Source organism: Delphinapterus leucas, chromosome 8 (assembly GCF_059928025.1).
Source record: "Delphinapterus leucas isolate spDelLeu-1000000601 "Yukka" chromosome 8, BTC_Dleu_Yukka2, whole genome shotgun sequence".
Classification (NCBI taxonomy): Eukaryota; Metazoa; Chordata; class Mammalia; order Artiodactyla; family Monodontidae; genus Delphinapterus; species Delphinapterus leucas.
The window spans coordinates 106,992,895-107,016,801 of NC_143136.1; the positions used below are offsets into that span (position 1 = coordinate 106,992,895).

Consider the following 23,907-nt stretch of genomic DNA (forward strand, 5'->3'; position numbering starts at 1 on the left):
GGGATTTAAAACAAGGTTGACATGTTCTCAAGCTCCCTGCCTTTCTCTCTGCAGGGCGAGGAGAGCTTAATGCTGCATATCACGTACCATTCTTTTTGGCTGAGATGGGTAGACTGCATTTAACTAACCAGTGTCAAAATCCAGGTCGAGTTTTTAATTGCCTAATAAAGTGAATTCTCCACAAACTCCACACTGTCTGGAAGCCTCAAACAAAGGTGATCCAAATAAGTCACAGGCCTTTGTCCAGCAGTCCTTTTTTCCTAAGACTCTTTCTCAGACATTAGCCCATGGATTGGGACAGCGCGCCAGAAGGGGCCAGCAAGCCAGGAACTCTTGCCAGGCCACAAAGGCTCCGCGGATCTGAGAGGCCTCATAAGGACCAGCCAAGACTGAAACGCAGGTCTGGCTGTATTTGGTCACCGACCCGGATGGTGGCGGGGCAGGCTTTATGTCACATCTGGGAGTTTTTCGGCCCACACGTGGGGTAAATCTCAACCACAACCTCTGTATGTGGTAGCTTCACATGGAAACAGAAACTAGTTAGAAAAATGTGATTCTTGCGCAGGGAAGTGGGAGCACAGAAGAGTTCAGAAGTGGGCGGGTGTCTGTGTTAAAAAAAAAAAAAAGGGGGTGGAAACCCCACCAGCCAAGTCTGCAGAAAAAACTAAATGAAGTCTGCCTATCTCGGGGCCGGAGCCCCTCCCCTCGGGCCGCGCCGAGGAGTGTGACACAGGTGCCGCTTCCTCCCGGCTGCTGAGGGTCAACCACCGTCCCCCGGGCCGCGCCCCGCACTGGTCGGCGATGAGCAGCCCCCAGGTCACACAGCCGCCCCCGCCCCGCCAAGGTGAGTGCTCGCCAGGGGACGGGTCCGCGGGGGTCGAGCCGGGGAGGGGGGGGGCAAGAAGCCCCGGGGTTCCGGCCGCGCCCGGCCTCCTGGGGGACTAGGGGCCCGCCCGGCCGCGTCCCCGGGCATCGCGGGGCCCCGGACATCACAGCGCCCCGGGCATCGCGGAGTCCCGGTCCGGAGCCCCGAGCCTGGTGCGCGGGTTCCGCGCGCCCTGGGCCTGGAGAGGCCACCACCGACCCCGCGGCCATCCGCTGGCTTTCTGTTTCTTTGTGTGCTGTTGGGGATGTGCCTGTGGCCAGAACTTTCCCCCTAAGAGAATAAAGGGAGAGAGGCAGATCGGTAAGCAGCGCAGAGAGAAAGCACAAGTTGTTTGCCGGAGCTGCCCGGGCAGGACGGTGGAGGCGCGTCCGCAGAAACTCTGAGTTAACTCCGCCAACTTCCCGACTCTCTCCCCGGGCCGGGCGGGAACCAGCCACACGCCCACGCCCATGTTGCAGGGATCCGCTCGCCGTGACCATTTGAGCGGTTGCAATTCTTCAGAGGCTGTTTTCTTTCTTTCTAAAACCAGCACATGCTTTCTTGCGGAAAGGAAATCTCCGTGAGATTCTCTGTGAATCTCAAAAGCAACGTTCCGAAACCCTGCTGGGCCTCCCCTGCCACAGGGCTTTTGCAATAAAGAAGTAACATTTTATTTAAAAAAAAAAAAAAGAATGATGACCCCTCCTGTTCCCACCCTGGTTAGGTCTGATCGTATGGAACTGTCAGAGAAGAGACATTCTGAGTCTGTAATGTAATCACGTTATGTAATTAATATGATCATGGTATGGGTTTATACGTCTTTAAAAAAAAAAAAACAAGGTTGTGTGGCCTTAGGCGGCAAACTTGAGCCTGGGTGAGCGCGGCTGGGTCTGTATCTGCATGCTCTGCCCCTCTGTGTGTAGTACACGGCCACGTGTGTACGGGTGGCTGAGGTGCTCGGCGCCATCTGGGTGTGCACGGAGCTCCTTGTGGAGTCAGGGCCTTGCTGCCTACATGGGGACCTCTTGTTACAGGGAGACAAGCCCACCTCTCTTAGCTACAGTTCCATCATCCGCACAGTGGAGCTAACAGGATAGTGTGTCTCTCTGGGTCGTGAGAAGTAAGTGCATGTCAGTGGCTCAGCGCAGAGATGCACACACGTGAAGTGCTTGATAAAGGTCGGGCATCCTTATTTTCGTTTCACATCATACTGTGGATCCATGAGTTTGTGTGAGTTAGTGTTTACGCGTGTGTATGTGTGTGTGAGGGTGAGTCAGACACTAGTGAGTGTGTGTGTGTGTGTGTGTGTGTGTGTGTGTCGGGACCAGGGTTAAGGGGACAAGGCACTGTAATTATTCCAGTTCAGGCACCGAGGAAGTGCAGGCCTACAGCCATTCCTGTCTGGAGAGGACAGGCTTGCTCAGGGAGCCTTGCCCTGCCCCCGACCGCAGCCTCCCCCTGCCCCATCCTCCCCCTACAGCAATTCTCCAGGATTCAAGTTTCAGACCTTGACCAATGACTGCAAATACTTCCCTTGCGGAACTGATGGGGATGCAGCACTTACTTGCATACCATTCCAGATTACCCTTAGGATTTACTTTCTGGCAGGATCTCTGCCATGGGAGAACCACGGGGCCCTATTCCGTGCTGCTGACTCAGGCAGGATGTGTCTATATCCTGTCTCAGTTTACATCACTGCCCCTCAGAACCAGACGTTAGAACAGAGAGGACCCTCTGCTCCCTCCCGGCCAGGCCTCCCCTAGCCTAGCCTTTGGGCTTATGGGTTCAGCCAACTCCCATAAGCCCAAAGGCCACAGTTATTGCGGAGGAGTCCTGTGCAGAAATCCACTGCCTTGCCCTTGGAGGGAAGGGGTCAGGCTCAGCAAGGAGATGGCCAGGTCTGGCAGCTTTATATAGAATGTGCCACCTCTGGGAAAAGCAGGGAGGGTTTCGTTCAGTGCCAGATGACATTCCATCACAGCCATTGCGCAACCCCTTCAGATATCCGTGGCTTTGGGAGTCACATGGCCTCGGCACAGCCAGCAGCTGGACCTTCCAAGGGTGCCCAGAGTTGCGCAGTTATTTCTGGGGACTTGCAGTGCCCTCTGAGAAACAGGAGTGAGGGGTAAGAGGTGTTCTGTGTTTGGTGGGAGCGCATCCGCCCATTCACTATGGGGAGAGAGAGAGAGGCCCTTCACTAGCACAGAGAGGCTGGCAAGTAAAGTCAGTTTGCCTCTTTGGGTGGCAGATTTATAGTCCATCAAATGCCCTTTGGAGACCCCAACCAAAACACCTTTCAAAGAGTGAGCAAACACAACAGGCCCAGTAAGCACAAGGTACAAACCAAAGTTAAACAATGCGTGAAGAGTTCATAATAGAAAAGAATAACTTTCTTCCCACCTCCAAGGCAGTAACTTTATTTATTTATGAGACTCCTTCTAGAAGTATTATATGTAATACAATTAATTTTTCGTTGGCAAAATGAAACACATATTCGACTTCATCTTTTTTGTTCATAAGACCATATCCTACAGATTATACCTTATCACCATATATAGACTCATCCTTCTGGGGCTGCACAGCACGAATATTATAAATGAATTGGTTATTTTATTTAACCAATTCCTCCACAAATGGACATCTGGGTTGTGTACAGTCTTTGATTTCTCTTTTTAACCACAGTGTCATGACAACCCTTGTAAGTAGGGTTTTGCATGCATGTGTCTGTATACCTTTAGGATAAATTCCCCCAGGATTTAATTTCTGGGACCAAGAGTATGTACATTTACAATGTTAGTAGATAATGAAAAATTACCCTCCAAAAGGTCACATGAATTTCTAACACTTACCAGTAGCCAATGAAAATCGTTATTTCCCCACATCCTCATTCACACTGTGTGGTTTTTATCTTGGCCAACCTGATGAGTAAACCATGTTGTCACCTTTGAGTGCGCCTCTGTAATTACACGTGTTTTTGTACCTCTGTAAGATATTGTATTTGTTTTGCTGGGAAATACCTTGTATGGCCTTTGCCCACTTCCTACCAGGTCCCTAACCAGTGAGGAAACACACCCCAGAAGTTAAATGATGTGTCCTTTCTCTCATGATGAGTAAGAGAGTGGACCAGAGCCCCACACTGGGCTGTGCTGTGGAGTCAGACCAGATGTGATCTCATCCCCGACACTTACTGGCTTTGGGGAGGTGCACAATACCTCGGAGCCTCAGTTTTCTCATCTGTAAATGGGAAGGATAACAGCGACTTGGCAGGAGTCACGTGATGAACGAGAGACTAAGGACCTGGCACCGCGCCCAGTGATAGTGTTATTTGCGACTGTTGTTAACAGAACTAATCAAAGCAAACCTAGCCTGCAGGTGCTAGTCATCTCCAGAGTCTCCCTAGCAGAGGGCAGCTGGGTTTGCTTTGGATAATGTAAGAACAACGTCAGTACCTCTATGCCAAGGCCTGTGGTCCAACCTTGCATGGGTCACTCCTCTACAGCCTGGTCTCACAGGCATATTCTCCCCTGTTTTGCAGATGAAGCCCTGGAGGCTGGAGGATGATGACCTTCCCCAGGGCTCCCAGGTCCCGAGGGCACAGCCAGGCTGTGAACACAGGCTGTGAGACCCCAGAGCCAACAGAGGCCAAACTAAGGGGGGCGTTAGGGTGCATGTGGACCTGCTGGCCCTGTGTGCCAGGCGGGGCCTTCTGCTGCCCACATACTGTGAGAACTATGCCCAGGAAAGCATGGCTATGGCTTTGCACAGACACTCAGAGCCCGCTAACGACTCCACAGTTTTTCAGCCAGGCCTGTGGTCTAACCTTGGCCTGTGGCTGCCCGCCATCACTCTCATCTCTGTGGTCGGGCCTGACCCACACTGGGCCACCTGCTGCCCTCCACACTGCCTTCCACAGCTCGCTCAGGTTGACATCCCCTAGGGCCCCTCTCTGTGCCTGGATCACCCTGTCCCTCCAGCTTCACCCTCACGCCTGCCCGCTTCAGGCCCCTGGGCTCTCTGGGTACCGCCCCCTGCACACATACACCTACTGGTCAGTTAAGGCGTCCCTGGGCCCTCCTGACTCTAGAAAACCACCCACCCTGGCCCTGGGGACACTTTGCAGCCCTGACAGATTTCTGAGTCTGTCGCCTTCCAGGAATTCTGACTTCCAAGAAGCTCTGTGACCCCACCTGTCCCCCCGCCACTGGGGCCTAGCTCAGAGAGGTGCTTAGCCAGCAACTTGGACATGAACAGGTGGCTGCACAGACAACCCAAAGGCCAACACTTCCAAGCCCATGTCTGCTCCAAAGGCCAAAGGCCCCTTTTATTTACTTATTTTTTTATTTGTATTTATTTTTTTTGCGGTACGCGGGCCTCTGACTGTTGCGGCCTCTCCCGTTGCGGAGCACAGGCTCCGGACGCGCAGGCTCAGCGGCCATGGCTCATGGGCCCAGCCGCTCCGCGGCATGTGGGATCTTCCCGGACCAGGGCACGAACCCGCGTCCCCTGCATCGGCAGGCGGACTCCCAACCACTGAGCAACCAGGGAAGCCCAAAGGCCCCTTTTAAAAATCATCCACTCAATAGCTCCTATTCCAGAACTCTGAGGGCAGTAGAAAATGAATTGAAATGGACAAAGAATCAAACCAAAACAGATTCTCAGAACACGCTGATGGGCCCCAGCCATCACCGCCTAGCTCTCCTTCCCGCTCAGCACTGATTGGGTATTTCATCTTCTCCCTCCTTCCCCCCTCCCCTCCCCCTCCCGCCCCCCCCATCTTTGCTTAGGGCTTCCTTCAGATCATTATGTAATCTGAACCTCTACAGGAGCTCCACTTCCTGCCCTTAGTCATTATAAATTTTAATTTGGGTACATCCTTTCAGAACAAACATTAGTGTGCAGCATCTTAGCCAATGGCAGATACTGTCAAGGGCCAGTTCTCTCTCACCCCAGCAAGAGCCTGAGCCCAAGATGCTAGGTTCCTTCACAGACCCAGCCTCACACAGCTGCCCCCAACCCTCCCTCCAGCCACCGGAGAGCCTGTGTTCTGGTTCCCTGCGCTCACAGACAGCCACCCACCTGCCTCGCCTGGTGATGGGTGTCGGAGCATCATTGGCTGCCCACCTGCCTGACTCTGCAGCCCTGCCCTTCCTCCTGGCCCAACACCTTCTGCACCTCTCATTCATGGCTCTTTAGGACTGACGAATTGCTGGAGACTCAGCGTGGACTCCTCTGAGAGTTAAAAACTGCAGGGGGACCTAGTCATTGGGGGGCCCCCCACAATACTGTGAGATCCACCTCCTGGAGTTTGAGCAGGTGCCCACGGTAAATATCAGAGTAAAGTCTTCTTGAGTTTCCGGCAGGAAGGAGGGGACCAGTGCACCTGTTCTTAACAAAGCCTGGCCTCAGGGAAGCTAGTTAACCAGAGCCGAACCCGATGGGATACTATCAGAGCATAACTGACCTGGGGGAAGGAAAATACCCAACTCCAGCTCACTGTAGCCATCTGGGCCCACCTGCAAGGAGAGAAAAACACGGAGGAACACTTGTAAAGTTCACACTCCAGAGGGATGGGCTACAGATCTCATCCTAGGACCATAGGGTGCTTCCCCTCCCCCACACCTCGCCACCCCGTTACAATAGCTCCTTTTATCCAGTATATGACATCTGGCTGCCAAGAAAAATTACAAGACGTACTAGAAGGCAAAACACACAGTCTGAAGAGACAGAGTCAGAACCAGAACCAGACATGGCAGAGATGTGGGAATTATTAGACTGGGAATTTAAAACAACTGGGATGAATAACTCTTTATGATGCTTTTATTATAGTCCCTGTCTTGTATCTGCCAGATTATCCCTTCTCTTATTGCCAAAACACTGCAGTCAGCATACTCTCTGGGGCTCAGTGGATACACCTCTGACCCCTGCCAGGTCTCTTAGGATAGGAGGCTTGCATTTGGGGGCCCTTGGGAGGGACAAGCTCTCAGCAAGGTTACCCCATCATCTCACTGCACCCACCACACCTGATGGAGGCATTTTAGCTCCACTGTGATGGACAGACTGGCATGCCACTTCCAGGGAGCACAGCTGGGACCTCCTACCCTCCTTCTCCTTCATACAACGCCCACTTTTATGAGGGTTCACGTATGTGGCTGCCAGCTGACCCTGGGCCCCAGCACTCCCCCCTTGGACCCTGGAATGGAGAGTCGTCCTATTTTACCCATAGCTATGGGCACACGTATTCTCAGCAGTGTCTTAAGGTGAAGGGAATTGTGGTTTGTCAGATCAAAACCAGGTAAACAATCCTGCCTACCTGCCTTCTGCGTTGGGTTCCGGTCTGTGACCTCTGTGTTCACTAGGCAGCAAAGCCCACTGGCTATGAAAGGCCCTTTCGCTTGAGATGCTCCCCAAGCACTCTCGCTGGAACCGTACACAATACACACAGCCTTTAGCAAGCAGGGGCTTCAAGCTCAGTTCCCCCTGCTGTACTTTTTGAAGGCATTTAGAACAAATACACTTGGCCTCAATTGGCTAGTGATGAGGAGGTTACAATACCAGCTTTAGAGCTCAGGATTTGGTCTTGAATGTGGACCAGCTCTGACCTGGCCGTGGCCTTGAACATGGCGCCAGCCCCTTGGCGTCTCAGCTCATAGATAAAACTCCTAGTATAGTGCCTGGTCCGAGTTCACCACTGCCCCTGCCTGAGTGCTTGAGGGTGTCCTCAGTGAGTTCGGGCTCACTCCCCACTGCCCAGCTCCCTCCGCATGCCCTGCTCCTGTCCCTGTTTGCTCATTTGCCACTGAAAATAATACCAAGGACAAGAGGCAAGGTCTGCCCTGGTCCTTGGGTTCCAGGTGGGCAAGGCCCTCAGACCCAGCAGGGGAGCTGCCTTTGCAATAGCCCTGGGATGCTGTTCCCTTCTGAGCTAAGATGGCTGCCTCTGAGGCATCTGTTCTTTCCTGCATTTATCAGAGTGGGCAAGGTGGTCGGAGAGCAGCAGAGAGCATGTGTCCTCTCCCACCAGCTATGTGACTTTGAGAAAACCTTTTACCCTTTGCAGTTCAGTCTCCTTACCAGCCCCACCTCCTCAGCCGCACCTGAACACCAGCCCCTTAACCGTAGGGGTCTCGGCTGTCTTGGGGAAGAGTAGCCTCCTTAAAAACACTCATAGATCAGCTCGGTGCTTTGTGACCACCTTGAGGTGTGGGATAGGGAGGGTGGGAGGGAATTGCAAGAGGGAGGGGATATGGAGATATATGTATATGTATAGCTGATTCACTTTGTTATACGGCAGAAACTAATACAACATTTAAAGCAATTATACGCCAATAAATATGTTAAAAAAAAACATGAATGAATGGATGGATAGATGGAGGAATGGATGGATGGATGGATGGATGGAGGGACAGAGAGAGGGAGGGAGGGAGGGAAGGATGGTTGGATGGATGGAGGGAGGGATGGAGGGATGTGAAGTTCCAACCAGTGTAGACAAGCCTGGTCTACACAGACAGTGCTGTCGGTCCCATATTCACCTGCGTCCTCTCCCAATCCTGTGTAAGCCGTGCTCCCTCGGTGGCCCACAGTGGCCTCTGGCTCAGCCCACTGACCTTTCCCCACCTGGCATGCCTTGTGCACCCCAACCTGTGTGCACATGGGGCCCCTTCCCTCCCATCTGGCCTGCAGACGCTCCATCTTTCAGTGTCTTCTCTCACCAGCGTTTTTCTCTTTCCCTTGATGCTGCCACTGGATGGGTGCAGAGCTGGGCCTCCCCTCTCTCCTGGGAGGGGCCCCTTCTCTCCCTTTCCAGCCTCTTCCCGGTGCTCGAACTCCTGAGAGGAAGCTGGGCCTTCTCTCCTTTCATCGTGCCGTGGGACTGACTTATCATTTGAATGGCCCTCCTTCAGCTTCTGCCAAAGTTCTCATTTTAATGAATTCATTTCAGCTTTGGCTGAAAATCCCAAGCTGTCATTTTTTTAAAACTTTACAGTCTCTTTTTTTTTTCTTTTCTACAAATTCTGTAAAGTATCCCGACCGACTGTCTCCCTGACTCAAAGCGTAGAGAGTCGGCTGCGCTCTGCTTAAATTATCTCATTTCACCCTCTAGCAGCCCTACGGCAAGTATTTTTATCTCCATTTTGCATGTGATGATACAGAAACTCAAGAGGCAACGTGCGTTGCTGACAGCCGAGACCCCTCACTCGTGCACAGCAGGTGTTTCTAGGAGGGGCTTAGCCAGGGCCACCTCACACATCATGCACAACACTTAGAGCTTTCAGAGAACCACAACAAAGTTTTGGTTCTTTTAAAATCAAACGGGAAAAATGAACTTTTAAGACTAAACCTTGCATTTGTCTTTATATCAATGCACCTCTAAAATAAAATTGTTAATATTTGGGGGGAGAAGAGACCAGGAAGGCAGACCACCTAGGCCCACGAAGGCCATCCTGTGACCCTGGCTCAGCCCATCCAGGCCCTGGGGCTGGGTGCCCACTGGTCCCTGCACAGCCTGGCCGCTCTCCCTGCCCAGCCCTGACCCTCCTCCGTGTGGCTTCCATCTCGAATCCGCACACTCCCCCACCCCCGGCACTGCTGCCCAGCCCAACCACGGCAGGGCCCCTGGGCTGGGCAGCTGCAGTGTCTGCCCCGTGCCTGCTCTTTGCCTTTACCCTCAGGAGATTGGGAGAATCCAAAGGAAATGCGTGAGGATACCCAGGACTGACTCTCTCTCTCTCTCTCTCTCTCTCTCTCTCTCTCTCTCTCTTTTTCTTGGCCACGCAGCATGCAGGATCTTAGTTCCCCAGCCAGGGATCGAACCTGTGCCCCCTGCAGTGGAAGCGCAGAGTCTTAACCACTGGACCACCAGGGAATTCCTATCTCTATCTCTATCTCTGTCTCTATCTCTATGTCTATCTCTGTATTTCTCTTATCCTCTTGCTTTTTTAAGTGAGGAAATTAGGCTATTCTTCACTTCAAAGTTTAAAAGTAAGTTTCCTTTGCCCTGTTTCATTATGAAAGAAGCAGTTCCTGTTCACTGTACAATTATATATACAAGACCAAGAAGAGGGATATAGGAAGATTCTCTCTAGAGCAGAGGTGACTTTCAGGTACCCGTGGGATAGCCAGGTGACAGCTGGAAAGCAGTTCAGAAAGACACCCAGGCAGAGATAAAGACGGAGGACCTCAGTGTACAGAGGTCACACAGCGAGGGCCCGGGGGGAGCCACGAAGAGCCTGCTGAGGTCGCACTGATCTCTCTGGATGGTGGATCTCAGCACAGGTGCAGAGGCGGTGTGGGGAGTCCTCTTGGCTACACCTGGGAAGGATACACATGGTACCTTGTTCAACCAGAAGATGTTACCTGGATGTAGCTATTATTACTCCAGAAATGGATATTATGAGCTCCATGGAAATATGAAAACTGGGGTTCAAAGAGGTTATTCCCCCAGGGCCTCACTGGACACCACTTGCACTGTCCAGCCTCGAGCCAGGTGTGCCCTTCTGCCTCTGGGATGTGGCTGCCCACCGTGCTGGGAGGGGTTTGCCCACGACCCCCTGCCCCTCTGTGCAGCTCCAGGAGGCCCTCAGGCCGCTCTCCTGCCTCAGTAGAAAAGGCCGTTCTTTATCCACCCCACCCCGGGCCGCTAGTGCCGGCTCCCTTCTGCTCGGCTGGCCCCCACCTGGCGGCCCAGCAGCTGCCGATGAAAGGCTCACGAGGACTGGGCTGTGACCGGGCACGTGCAACCAGCTGAGGCCGACCCACATACGGTTCCCACTCTTCCCCAGGGAGGCAGCGGGCAGCTGCCTCTCAGGGTCACTGCCAGGGCACCAGGAGAGAATAACACCTCCACCAATTCCCGGCCAATTTCTGGAACGCCTCCACCACAGACCCACCCCTGGGCTGGCGGCATGGTCTTTTGTTGAAGTATCACCAGTCATGGGACCATTCCTGCCCTGTATGTCCTCCTCCGCTAGGCACTTTCAGATCTAGTTCCTTTCTTCATTCAAGCCTCACTACTGGCTGTTTATGCATTCTCTATGTACAAGCTTACATCGGCTCACCCCAACCTCCCAGCCCATCCCTCCCCCAATCCCCTCCCCCTTGGCAACCACCAGTCTGTTCTCCCACTGTGTACCACAGAGAACTATATTCAGTATCCTATGGTAAACCATAATGGAAAAGAATATTAGAAAAGGAATACATATATATGTATAACTAATTCACTTTGCTATACAGCAGTAATTAACACAACCTTGTAAATCAACTATACTTCAATAAAAAATAAAATGAAAAAGAAAGAGGCACCACTCGCCTTCTCTGATAGGTGAATAAAGCAAAGCTCAGAGGAGTTAGGAGAGTTTACCCAGCCAGCTGTAGTGCATGGAGTGCGGGTCTCTGCTTCCCTTGGGGGTGCACTGTTTCTGCCATGGAAACTCACTCAGCAGGTTCTGAAGTGGGGACAGGATGGGGTGGTGCAGAGGAGCTAATGCTGGGACTGCAGAGTCACCAAAAGGAATGAAAGCCACACATCCCTCAATCTCCCAAATCAGTGGCTTCCCACCTGGGGTCCCCACGCCGAAAAACACACACGTTAAAAAACGATGTCACAGCTACAAATCTCCACTGCAGTTCTTTTCAGGAGAAATGACATTTCTACAAAATAAATTCTTAGATGAAGTCTGGAAATATGAAAGCAATAAAAACCCATCTGTTATAGTGGAGTGGGGGAGAAGAGGCCTGGTGACCCCACTCCAGGGCCCCCTTGTGATGGTCACCCTCAAGTCATCGCTGGACATTGAGGGCTTCACGTAACCCAGTTTGCAGCCTCCTAGCTGGTGCCTCCCAGGACAGCCGACTGATGTCCGGGCACTATTCATCGTCAGTGATGATGCTTTGGGGCTTGCATCTCAGAGGATCCTTCCGAATTAGACATTTCCATCACATGAAGCCATAAAATGCCTTCACTGTGGTTCAATTATTTGCCTACAGCCAGACTGCAGTGTATGCCCAGCTGTCAATCACTTTACCAATTAATTCCCTGAGAGAGGTTCTTATCGTTTACTTCAAGAGTCCATGAAGAAAATCTGAAAAGTTAGAAACTAGATGGATAATTCCATTAGGGAAACAATTTATCCACAAATGTTTACTAACCACTGTGTACATCCGTGGTTTATCAACAGAAATTAATAGGCTTACAATGTGTCCATCTTGTCACCTGCCCTAGAGATGCAGGAGGAGACAAAGAAAGTCTAAGACAAGATCCTTGCCCTCAAAGCGTCGTTGGCTTCTTGGGGCAGCAAGACACACATCATGACAGGAATAAAAAGCATCCCATTCTCCTAGTGAGAAATTTCTTATCACAGGAATTCAGGTTTCAGATCGAATTGCCTGTGTCTTTTTGATATTTAAAGAAGATATTTAAAGAATAACTTAAAGTAAGATAACTTCTCATATATAAATTGCTATCTAAAACTAGCTAATACTGACAGCTGATATTAAATTATGGTGAATTTCTCCTTAACCAGATATAGGTTTATCTTGTTGAATTAAGACTTTGTACTTGAAGAAGTTGTCAGTGACCTGTCAACTGAAAAGAATGCACAACCGGGACTTCCCTGGCAGCACAATGGTTAAGAATCCGCCTGCTAATGCAGGGGACATGGGTTCGAGCCCTGGTCCGGGAAGATCCCGCATGCCATGGAGCAACTAAGCCCGTGCACCACAACTACTGAGCCTGTGCTCTACAGCCTGTGAGCCACAACTACTGAGCCCGCATGCCACAACTACTGAAGCCTGCACGCCTAGAGCCCATGCTCCGCAACAAGAGAGGCCACCATGATGAGAAGCCCATGCACCACAACAAAGAGTAACCCCTGCTCGCCATAACTAGAGAAAGCCCATGCATAGCAACGAAGACCCAATGCAGCCAAAAAAATAGATTAAATAAAATCAATAAATTTATTAAAAAAATAAAACTTAAAAAAATGCACAGCCTGAAAGTTGAGAGTTATGTTTTATTCAGTGGACAAATCTGAGGACTTAAGCCCAGGACACAGCATTCAGATAATTCTGAGAAACTTTTCCAAAGAGGCAAGGTGGGGAGCCAGGATATATAGGAGTTTTCACAACAAAAGACCAGGTAGTCAGAACATCAAAAGATTACTGTTAATCAAAGAAAACCAGACATCTCATGTTAATGAATTTAGCGCTTTTCTATGTATCGGAAGATGCAAGAGTCTGGGCTCATTGAAATCATTCCTCTGATACGCACCTCTGCTCCCTGGGGCCAGTGTCCTGTGCTTTCTCATCCTGAGTCTCCTCCGGGTGCATCCTTGCGGGTGGCTGCAGTGGCTGACTGCTGGATGGCGCGCATCCTGTTCCATCCTGAGTTCTCTCAGGGCTCACCGTCTGTAATGTGATGGCTTGATGGCTGCAGCGTCCTCTGTTTACTGATAAGACAGGCAATAGTTCACAGACCAATGCTGATTGTTGAGAACATTCTAACTCTGGGAAATGACTTAAGTCAAGACAAGTTGCAAGGATGTAAAAATACAAAAAGTACTGCAAGTATACGGGGTACCTGCTGTGAGCATGGATGGTCTGCTGTGTCATACACGCTGAGCAAATGTTGGTTCGAAGTGTTCGTTCCTCGTCACCCTCATCCCTCACTGTGAGTTGGGTCTGTGGATGGAGCCTCCATCTTCCAGATGCAGGACAGGCTGGGAGTGGCAGGGCTGTTATTTGAACCCAGATGCTCCAACCCTGAGGCTGTCTTTTAAGCCCTGCTCACCGCCACCATTTGTATGTGTAGGAAATGGGGAGTTTCAAAGGGGAACAAAATTCTCTTTCACAGGAGTGAAAGAAAGTTGGTTCTAATGCACTTTTAAACTACACTTATTTATATCAGGCTTTGGTCACCACCCCTAGGTCATTTCCTATTTAAGAATCTTGGAGCTTCTGGAAAGATCTTTTGGAACATGCTATTTTTAAAGAACTCAATTGAGTGAAATGATGTTTGTCACTCACTGAAAAAGCAAACAATGCTAGAGAAAGTCAGAATACATCTTTGAGGACAATGCAGTCAAAGGCAGATGAAATCCATGGTTTCCCTTCCAAGTTCAGACACCCTGGAAGGCTGTGTTTCCCACACAAGGGCACTTCGGGGCTGTTTATTTCCTGAGGCTCTGGCCTATGGCCAAATCTTCACCATCCTCTGTGCTTTTGGTAAAAGCCATGGGGTCACACTGCCCTGAAGGCACAATTATCTGAGTTCCTGCCCTCCTTGCCCTGGGGCTCTGGGAACAGAGGCCTGACTGTCTACACAGATAAAAGGCTGACCTCTCACTGCCCTGCCTCCTGCCCAGGGGCCCCATGGTTCTCCTTTCAGCTCCCTTGAGTGGGGCCCTCCCTGAGGAGAAATGAGCAGAGGGTGGGAGTTCTCCTCTGACTCGGCTTCTGACGTCTCCTGAGCCAACTAGCTCCACTCAGGGACCCTTGTACCACAGCAGGACGCTGCCCAGACCTCCTCTGGACTCCCTGGAGCAAGCCCTTGGTGTAGCCAGGCTGTGACCACTTGGATAGGCCATTTATCTTGTTCTGGGACCTGACATCTCAGGGCTCAGGATTCCCTGGTGAGACTCTCTATGACGGGGCCTTGCCAGTCAGTGGAGTCAGCCAGGGGAGGTACCCAGAGCCCAGTCGGAGAGGCCTGGGCCATATCCCTCACCAGCAGAGATGGCCTCAACCCCGTGCAAGGTTTAAAGCCCATGCCACCTCTCCAACTACTGTCTTAACCCCACTACTAACCAGTGCAGGTGAACTTGGGATGGTGACGTCACCCTCTTTGGCTTCCACTACCCTGGTGCCTGCATCCTCTCAAACGCATGGAGTGTTCAAGATGCAGTGAGCCCTGGGTGTGGCCAGACTCTGGAATCTATATAAAGTGGCCACAGTAGTGGACAGTGGCCTGCGTTCTAACAGCTAATGATCACACAAGTTGAAAGTATAGGCTGCGAGCGTGACAGACCTGGGTTCAAGTTGCAGGTCGGCCACTCAATGGCTCCATCCCCGTGGGCACCTTAAATGAGAAGATGTAGGTAATGGCCCAGGCCTAGCAGGGGGAAAGCACAATGCAAATGTTAGCCTGAGAGGGAAGAGAGACTCAGTGACACAGGGACTTAAGCCAGGGGTCTGCAAACAAAGGACCACAGGCCAAATCCACTTGCCACCTGTTTTTATAAGTAAAGTTGTATTGCAGCACAGCTGCACCCATTTGTTTGCACGTGTCTATGACTGCTTTCATGGGACAATGGCAGAGTTGTAGCAGAGACCCCATGGCCCACAAAGCCTAAACTATTTACTATGTGGCCCTTTATTTAAAAAGTTTTCTGACCTCTGTCTTGAACCAACAGGAACATCTCCAATGGCTCGACTTCTAGGCCTAGAGCCTACCTGGCCTCATTGCACCTCTCTCTGGGGAAACCATAGCCTCATGGGTGGATGAGAAGCCACGGAAGAAAGACCTGTAGCTGAGGCCAGGGACCAGGCAGCAGCCAGGGAAGCCCATCAGGCCAGGCCCAGCTCTCACCTGGGTGCAGACGGAGTGTCTCATTCCCCTGACCTGATCCACCCAGGCTGCCAAAGGGAGGATCCCTTTCCTGGCCTTCACCTTCTCTGGACCTCTTGTCAGCCCCTCTGTAGACACAGGCAGCCGGAGCTCTCCTGCTGCCCTGCAGAAAATCCTCACTCCAACTAGGCGGGTGTAGGAAAAAGGGCCACACACCAGACAGGCTCTCCCGGGACCAGCCATCTCTCCCCCTTCATTCAGAAAACAGGGCTTCTCACTAGGACCCAGACTGGTGTTGGGCCAGGAGCATTGTCCTGAAATTTCTTTTTTTTTTAACTTTTTATTTTATATTGGAGTATAGTTGATTAACAATGTTGTGTTAGTTTTAGGTGTACAGCAAAGTGCTTCAGTTATACATGTATCTCTTCTTTTTCAAATTCTTTTCCCATTTAAGTTGTTACATAATATTGAGCAAAGTTCCCTGTGCTATACAGTAGGTCCCTGTTTATCCATTTTAAATACAGCAGTGTGTACATGTCAACCCCAAACTCCCAATCTATCCCTCCCCCTTACCCTTCCCTCCTGGTAACCGTAAGTTCATTCTCTAAGTCTGTGAGTCTGTTTCTGCTTTGTAAATAATTTCATTTGTATCATTCGTTTCTTTAGATTCCTCGTATAAGCGATATCATATGATATTTGTCTTTCTCTGACTTACTTCGCTCAGTATAATAATCTCCATGTCCATCCACGTTGCTGCAAATGGCATTATTTCATTCTTTCTATGGCTGAGTAGTATTCAATTGTGTGTGTGTGTGTGTGTCTGTGTGTGTGTGTGTGTGTGTGTGTGTATCACATCTTCTTTATTCATTCCTCTGTCGATGGACATTTAGGTTGTTTCTATGTCTTGGCTATCGTGCAAAGTGCTGCTATGAACATTGGGGTGCGTGTATCTTTTCAAATTATAGATTTTGTCTTTTCTGGGTATATGCCCAGGAGTGGGATTGCTGTAAATGGCGTTATTTCATTCTTTTTTTATGGCTAATATTCTATTGTATATATGTACCACATCTTCTTTATCAAACTTATTGACATCTTTCCACATCTCAGGAGGTTATTATCCCTCTTTTCAGATTGTATATGGAGTCTCAGGGGGGAAAAGTGTGTCCACACCTCACCAGTTATAAAACAGTGGCTCCTGAGTTCAACCATAGTCTCCCTGAGTCTACACCCATGCTCTTTGCCTCTGCCACCGGCACCAGCAAGCTTTTAGCTCAGATGTCACAGTCCATGAGCCTGTTTTGAGCACCAACTGTGTGTCAGGCCCTGGGGATGTGACAGTGGACAAACCAACAGTCATCCCCAAAGGGAGCTTATGTTCTAGTGCGGATAGACAGATGGACACAAGACAAGTGGGTAGAATGCTCAGTAGGTGTGATGGTGCTAAGTGCAGGGAGGATGATCAAGCCAGGAAAGGACAGAGGGTGGAGGGACGAGAGGGGCTGCCATTTTAAAGAGAATCTCCACTGGGTAAGGTGATGTTTAGGAAAGACCTAAAGGAAGCCAGGGAGCCAAACGCAGGAATATCTGAGAGGAGGCAAGAGGCAGAGAGCACAACACGTGCAAAGGCCCTGCAGTAGGAGCAGGCTTGGCCTGATCAAGGAACTGACAGAGGCCAGTGCCCTGAGGAGAGGAGAGTGGAAAGTGGTAAATAGGAGATGAAGTCAGACAGATAAGGCGGCAGAGGGACAATGGGACTGTGTCCCAGTACCTGCTGTAGCACCTTCCTGAGTCTCCCCTGCCAGAAGGCTTCTAACCCCGAGAGAGGAGCCCTTCAGCATCTCCCCTCTAGCAAGTCCCTGAGTGAGCCGTGACACGGGGTAGGAGCTGAGAGGGAGGGAAGAAGATGGCGGAGAACTCCCAAGGGGTGCCTGAGATGCAGGGGGAGATGGGGGGGACTTCACCAAGTGCCCCGTTTGCTCTCAGCTGCCCTGAAAGACGCCTCAGATGCAGGCACACGTGTGCACACACGCACATACACACACAACAGAGGCCGGCTTTCAGAGCCTCTCTGAAACTGCTAGTTGCATCTTTCATGTAGAGCTTTTCCACAGGACCGTGCCGGGCTCTACAGAGAATGAGTGTGGATGTGGGGTCCCCAGTACCTGCTGTCACAGGCACTCTGGACCCTTGGGGACCAGCTGGGAGCGTGAAGAGATGGGACAGACCCCCACCCAGGGCTGGAGGGGGCGTGCGTTGGTCCCTCCCCTGCAGCTTTGAGTCCACGGAAGCCCCGGGGACGCAGCCCAGCAGAGGGCACGGAGCAGCCCCCAGGGGTGGAGGGTCTGGCCAGCAGGGGTGGAGAAGAGAACCAGGAAAGGGTGTGGACAAGGGTGGTCTAGAGCCCCAGGCTCCTGGGGCCCATGCTGCCACCTGCCTGGGGAAGGAGGTCCCCACAGACACCTCAGCCTCACCCAGAAGACACAACCGGCAATCCCAGAAAGGCTTCTGAGAGCTGGCCTCTGTCCGTGTGTGCACACGTGTGCCTGCATCCCCAACGGGATGAAAGAACAGCCTAGAAACACAGGCTCTTTCTCCCTGAGATCGGAGAGGTGGCCAGCACAGGCTCCTACAGCTCAGGTTGGAAGCCGGGACTCTACCGCCTCAGTCTCTCTGCAACCCCTATGTCAGAGGCACAAATTAATACAATTCTCTGCAGAGGCAGGTCCCTCCAGCAGCCAGGTTCATAAGGCAGGAACGGAGGTTGAGAGATCTTTCTCATCTGCTTCATATTTACACACTGTTGTGTTTAGTCTTCTGAGCAGCCCCAGGAGCCGTCCAGTTAAGTGACCAGGGCCTCGTAAACACAACCCAGGAGCTCATCCTGGGCGCCTCCTGTCCTCGGATAACGTGATCCCAGCACGAGAATCCAGGTGCCACTCAAGTGACTGGCTTCTCACCTCCACGAACAGCCCTGCTGGAAGTCGGGCCACCGGGCACCCGTTTGTACTCGGAACTGCTCACACATACCAAGGCAGGAGCACATTTCTTATCTCGCCAGGTCCTCACTGCAGCCTGATACAGGCCGGAGGGCGTGGAGAGGGCGTGGAGAGGGCGTCAGCATCTCCTGAGTCTCTCTAAGCCAAGGTGCCAGGGCAGGCTGTCCATGTGCCCACTGGGGAGGGGAGTGCTCTTATATACCGCTTAAAAGAGGGGTCGGGGTATCACACAACCCCTGAGTGTTCCTGGAAAGGGGATAAAGTGACTGTCCCGAGGCCGCACCAACAGCAAATGGCAGAGGCAGGCCCACATCCAGGCGTCATTCGATTCCAAACTGCACTTGACAGGCTCACCTACAGGCAGGCAGTAGCCTCCCCCCATGATGCCATGCACTTTATGTGCTACAAACCTAAGGGGCTTTTGTACCCAGCCCTAAAAGGGAATGAAATACTGCCATTTGCAGCAACACGGACGGACCTAGAGATTATCACACTAAGTGAAGTCAGACAGAGAAAGACAAATACCATATGATATCGCTTATATGTGGAATCTAAAAAAAAAAAAAAAAAAAAAAAAAGATGCAAGTGAACTTATTTACAAAACAGAAATAGACCCACAGACAGAAAACAAACTTATGGTCACCAAATGGGAAAGGGAGGAGGGATAAATTAGGAGTCTGGGATTAACATGTACACACTCCTATGTATAAAATAGATAATCAATAAGGACCTACTGTATAGCACGGGGAACTCTACTCAACATTTTGTAATAACCTATAAGGGAAAATCTGGAAAAGAATTTATATATATACACACACACACACACACACATATATACATATAATAACTGAATCGCTGTTCTATACACCTGAAACCAACACAACATTGTAAATCAACTCTGCTTCAATAAAAATATAAAATCTAAGGGGATAAATGCTTCATGCTTAAACGTGTCCTGCCCCCCTCAACACACACAGGTGGGGAGACCTGGCCGGCAGCACCCTCAGGGAGCCCACCTCTTTGCTTTCAGCTCAGGTCCCGCCTCGCTCCTGAGCGGGGTCGCCCGTGGTGCTGCCCTGTAGCAGCAGTGCACATAGCTTGGCTGTGTCTGCGTGCAAAGGCGTTGTATTTCTTCCGGCTTTTTTTTTTCCTTCCCTTTATTCACGCTGATGGAAATGGCTCCTTCACCCAAGGTCTGCCTCTGATAAGGCTCCAGCGGTTTCAAGAAAGCAGAGCTGAGCTTCTTATCAGGCAGCAGCAGGGGATCTGGTGCCAGCACTGGGCTGGCCTGGTGCTGATAAAATGGTCCTGGGCCCAGCGCTCACCAGATGCTTTCTCAACCTGCCCCCCGGGCCCAACCCGTCAGAAGTGTGGGCAGTGAGACCCAGGAAGCTTCTTTGCTTTCTTAGACATGAGAGCCGACTTCCAGTGACCACAGGCCATAGGACCTGATGGGGACAAAGTTTTGGCATGGAGGCTGATGGGGGGAAAGGGCCTCAGGAGGCCTTAGGGCTCCGGACATGGCAGTGGGAGCCAGCTCCTCCCAGGGGCGTATTGGGATCAAGTGTGTGGTTTGAGCCCTTCCCTGTGAGGCACTACTGCTCCCAATAAGACACTGAGACTAGGAAAGGGGTGGGGGGTGTGGGGAGGTTAAGGCATTTGGTCTAATGTGGTGTGATCGGGTTTGAAGCAGGTTTGCAGCCCCCAAAGCCCAGGTTGCCCACCCTGCTCCTGGAAACTCTGATTTGAAGGAGATCAAGGAGCTCATCCCTCCTCCGACCCTCCACACACACCACTGGAAGACAGAAATTCTACCTTCAAACGTTAACTTCTTTTCCTTTAAGCTTGGGTCACAGTTAAACTTCCTTGTCCTTAGAGTAGGACAGACTGGGCTAGCTGACTGTTTTGTGAAAAGTGACTTGGCCTTTCTGACCTTAGTTGTCCCATCTATAAAATGGGCTGGTCATCCCTGTGTCCAGTGCCCTGCTGGGAGCACCCAGGATTTCACAGGTGGAGGGCATCTCGCCACAACTGGCCACCAGGGTCCGCCCTACATTGGAAGGTAGGGCCAGGGCCTGGCAGCAGGGTCAGCAGTAGAGCCTTAGTCTGGGTTTGAATCCTGGCTCTGTCCTTGGCTACTGTCTCTGAGCTTCAGTCTTTTCATATTTAAAGCAAGGATGGAAATGCCCGGCTAGCAAGATTGTTCGGGGGAGTTCAGCTCATGAGAGGTACTTGTGATTTGTGGTTGTCCCGTGAGAGCGGGTTTTGAGTGAGAAGTATCTTGAGCGTGAGATGATGTGAGTGAAGCCCCAGCACAGAGCAGACCCATAAAAAGCAGCGGCAGGAGCCCAGCTGATCTCCTGGCTGCCCTCTGCTCCAGGCCGTTATGCACATGGATGCATATAGGGCTAAAGGTCCCTCCAAGACCCGGTGGAGACAGTAGCCTTCCATGCAGGGTGGTCAGGCAGGGCCACCTGGCACCATGGGCCAGTGACTGGAGGTGCAGCCACCGAGGGGGCCCGCAGGATGGGTGCAGAGGGGTGCAGCTGCCTTCAGATGATTTGCAGGAGTGCTGTCAAAGCAAACGTCATGGAAAGGATTGGCGGCATAGCTGGGCGGAGCAGCTCCTGCCTTTTTAGTCCCTAAAGCAGGACCATGCGGGTGGTCGACCCTGAGATGGACAGGGCCTGAGAGGCCTGAGATTAGAGCTGAAATATCGAAAAACTAGCCTTCCCAGACAGCAAGGCTGACAAACGCTGAAGGCCAGAGAAAGGGCCGGCTGAGGAGCAGGCCAGGAGGACCAGCCAGGTTGGCTGCTCACGTGAGCTGGTGTCTGGGGAAGAAGCAGTGGGGCCCCTCAAATCTCTCTCCTGAAATCAGTCAAAGCATCCATGGGTAATCATGAGAACCATAGGACCAGTATGTGTAAATGTTCTCTGCAGTGTGGGGAGATAAAAGCAAGCACCTGACACCTAGTAGGTGCTCACTTCAGTTTGGTTGGTTTAGCAGTCACTGCACACTCCTGCTTTTGTAACTACTCGTCTGGATGATTTTTCCTGCTGCATTTCACTGGACTGCTGGGAGGAGCTTTTACTTAGTAAGCTTTTGATGACCACCTTCTATGTGCCGGTCACCCTGCAAAATGCCAGACACCAACAGGAAGATGCCACAGCCCTCCCGGTACCCCAGAGTTATTTTGATGTGTTTGATGAGCTTGTCCATAGAAACAGGAGGACACTTCCTCCTGGAAGGTCAGAACAGACACCCTCCATGGGTGGTGTTGGATCAGAGTGGATTGACGTGTGGACATTCACCAGATAAGCCAGGTGGAGTGGACATTCCAGGCAGAAGGCACAGCATGAGCCAGTACCTGGAGGTGTAAAATAGAATTGGAGTCCGTGTGACCTCCAAGGGGCTGACAAGGGACAGGCAGGCTGTGAATGTGTGAGATGACAATGTGGGAATTCCGACTGCTTGAGGCTATGGCTCTGGGCTCAGGCCCGGGAGTTCCCAGTGCTCTCCTCTGGGTGAATCCCTATTAGGAAACTCACAGTGCATCTGCTAAGTTGACAAAAGAACTGAATAGTCTGTGGAGGTGGCATGCGATATTTGGGACATACTTACACTAAAAATTGCGTTGTTATTTATCCAAAACTCAAATTTAACTGGCATCCTGTGTTTTTTCTGGCAGCCCCAGGAGGACAGGACCTGGACATGGGTGTTTTTTAAAGGGTCCCATGAGATGCTAATGTCCAGCCAGAGCTGAGGACCGTGAGTCAGAGGCTCCTACTGCTGTGAGCAAGCCCACCATCTCGAGCCCCTGGCCAGGTCCCTAACTACAAAGATTTCTAGTAGATGGGGCATTTCCAGTCCTAAAAACATCTTTGGGGAACCTTTTGAGATTTCCCCATTATTTATCCTTTCCATCTATCTCATGGATGCCACCCACAGTAGTGAAAAACTTATTTTTTGTGTAAATGTGAAAATCTGGAACCCATCTTAATTTTTTAATGCTTTAAATGATGTAATTGTAGAAATGATTCAATAATTGGATATATTTAAATACAAAACAATAAATCCTTATTCATAATGCTCCAACACACTGATGTCTCCTTCATTAACTGCTAACCGCACTCCTTCCAGAACCTCAAACTCTCTAACCCTCAAGACTCCCAGCCTTGTCAGGTGTGCCTTCCTGGAGCCCCAGCCTCACACCCATACCACCTTCTCCATGTCCACTACTCTCAGCCCTGTTGATTGCTCATTGTGTCATGCTGATCCTCTCTTGATAGCTCCCAATGACTCTTCTAAACTTAGAAGAGAGAAAGTTCTCCTCCTCTCCATCCCTGTGCTACAAAATTTCTAGAGATTCCCTTTTTCTATAATCTCTCACCTGTTCATTGCCTACAAGAGAAGACTCAGCTTCTCTAACCTGACCTTTAAGACTGTTCATTGCTCATTACTCACCAAGCAGATGAATGATAAAGTTTATTAATGATATTGAATGGGATAGTGATGTTAGAAGAAGTAATAAGACAAGGAAAAGGAGGAGAGGAACATAAACTCAAGACATGTACTGCATTTAGTCATTCATATTTTTCCTTCCTTCTTCTATTCCAAATAGTTACTTGAAAGGTGTAAAATTAAAAATCACATTTGTTTCAATGTAAAATCATCCATAGTAATAAGGATAAAGTTATTTGAAATCTATATTGTCTTAGACCATCTGGCTTACCTTGGAGTCCTGATCACTCAAATAGATCCAACCCTGTAACTGGCTAATGTCTTTTCGGGTAACTGTTTTTGCTCTCTTATTTGGTTTGTTTAAGAAATTAGTACACCAGTCCAATAGAATAATAAATTGTGTTTGTATTTACGGTCCTTCCCATAATACGTGTTAGATTTCAAACCCAATTTTGAGGTGCCAAGATCCCTGATGGGGCAAGATGGGTAATGAATCCTGTTTATATTGGCTGCATTAAAACAGTAGGAGGGTGAAACTCACCATTCCCATCAGTCATTAGATATTAACCAGTTGTTGGACTTTAAACAAACCACCTACAAAATTCTGAAATGAAACAAACTCTAAGTTTGTTGGCTTTCTTTGATTAGTCTCCAGGGCATTTATCACTTTCTGTGAAAGAAACATTTAATTTAGATGGCATTGCGTTTGTGTCATGGGATTTCAACTGACAGGAGGAAGAGTTATGTGTGTGTTTATGGCTTCTTTGCTTTTAAAAGATTAATGTAGGCGAAACATAAATCACAAGACCTTTAGGAGAGAGAGATGCTGGGAAAATGGAGCAGGAGTGTTCCAGGGTGATGGATTGAGACATATTATAGAGTATCTTCATCAGTCAGGAAAACAGTGGGAGGATGGGACAGAGGGGTGGTGGGGCAGGAGCAGTGAAGAGAAATGGCTTTTCCTCCCTGAGCACTGAGACAGCACAGGGGCTTGAGCCAGGGGTGAGCAACTTCCTAGCTCC

General features: G+C 50.5%; 1 protein-coding gene across 1 annotated transcript in view; it reads left to right on the forward strand.

The window, feature by feature from the left end:
- Positions 1–627: 627 nt before the first annotated feature.
- Positions 628–23,907, forward strand: part of GYPC (glycophorin C (Gerbich blood group)) — a 43,718-nt gene continuing 20,438 nt past the window's right edge. The window contains exon 1 of the mRNA XM_022590584.3: positions 628–844. Coding sequence (XP_022446292.1) covers positions 802–844 — 43 coding nt within the window. The 5' untranslated portion in view covers positions 628–801. The remainder of the gene's footprint in view (positions 845–23,907) is intronic.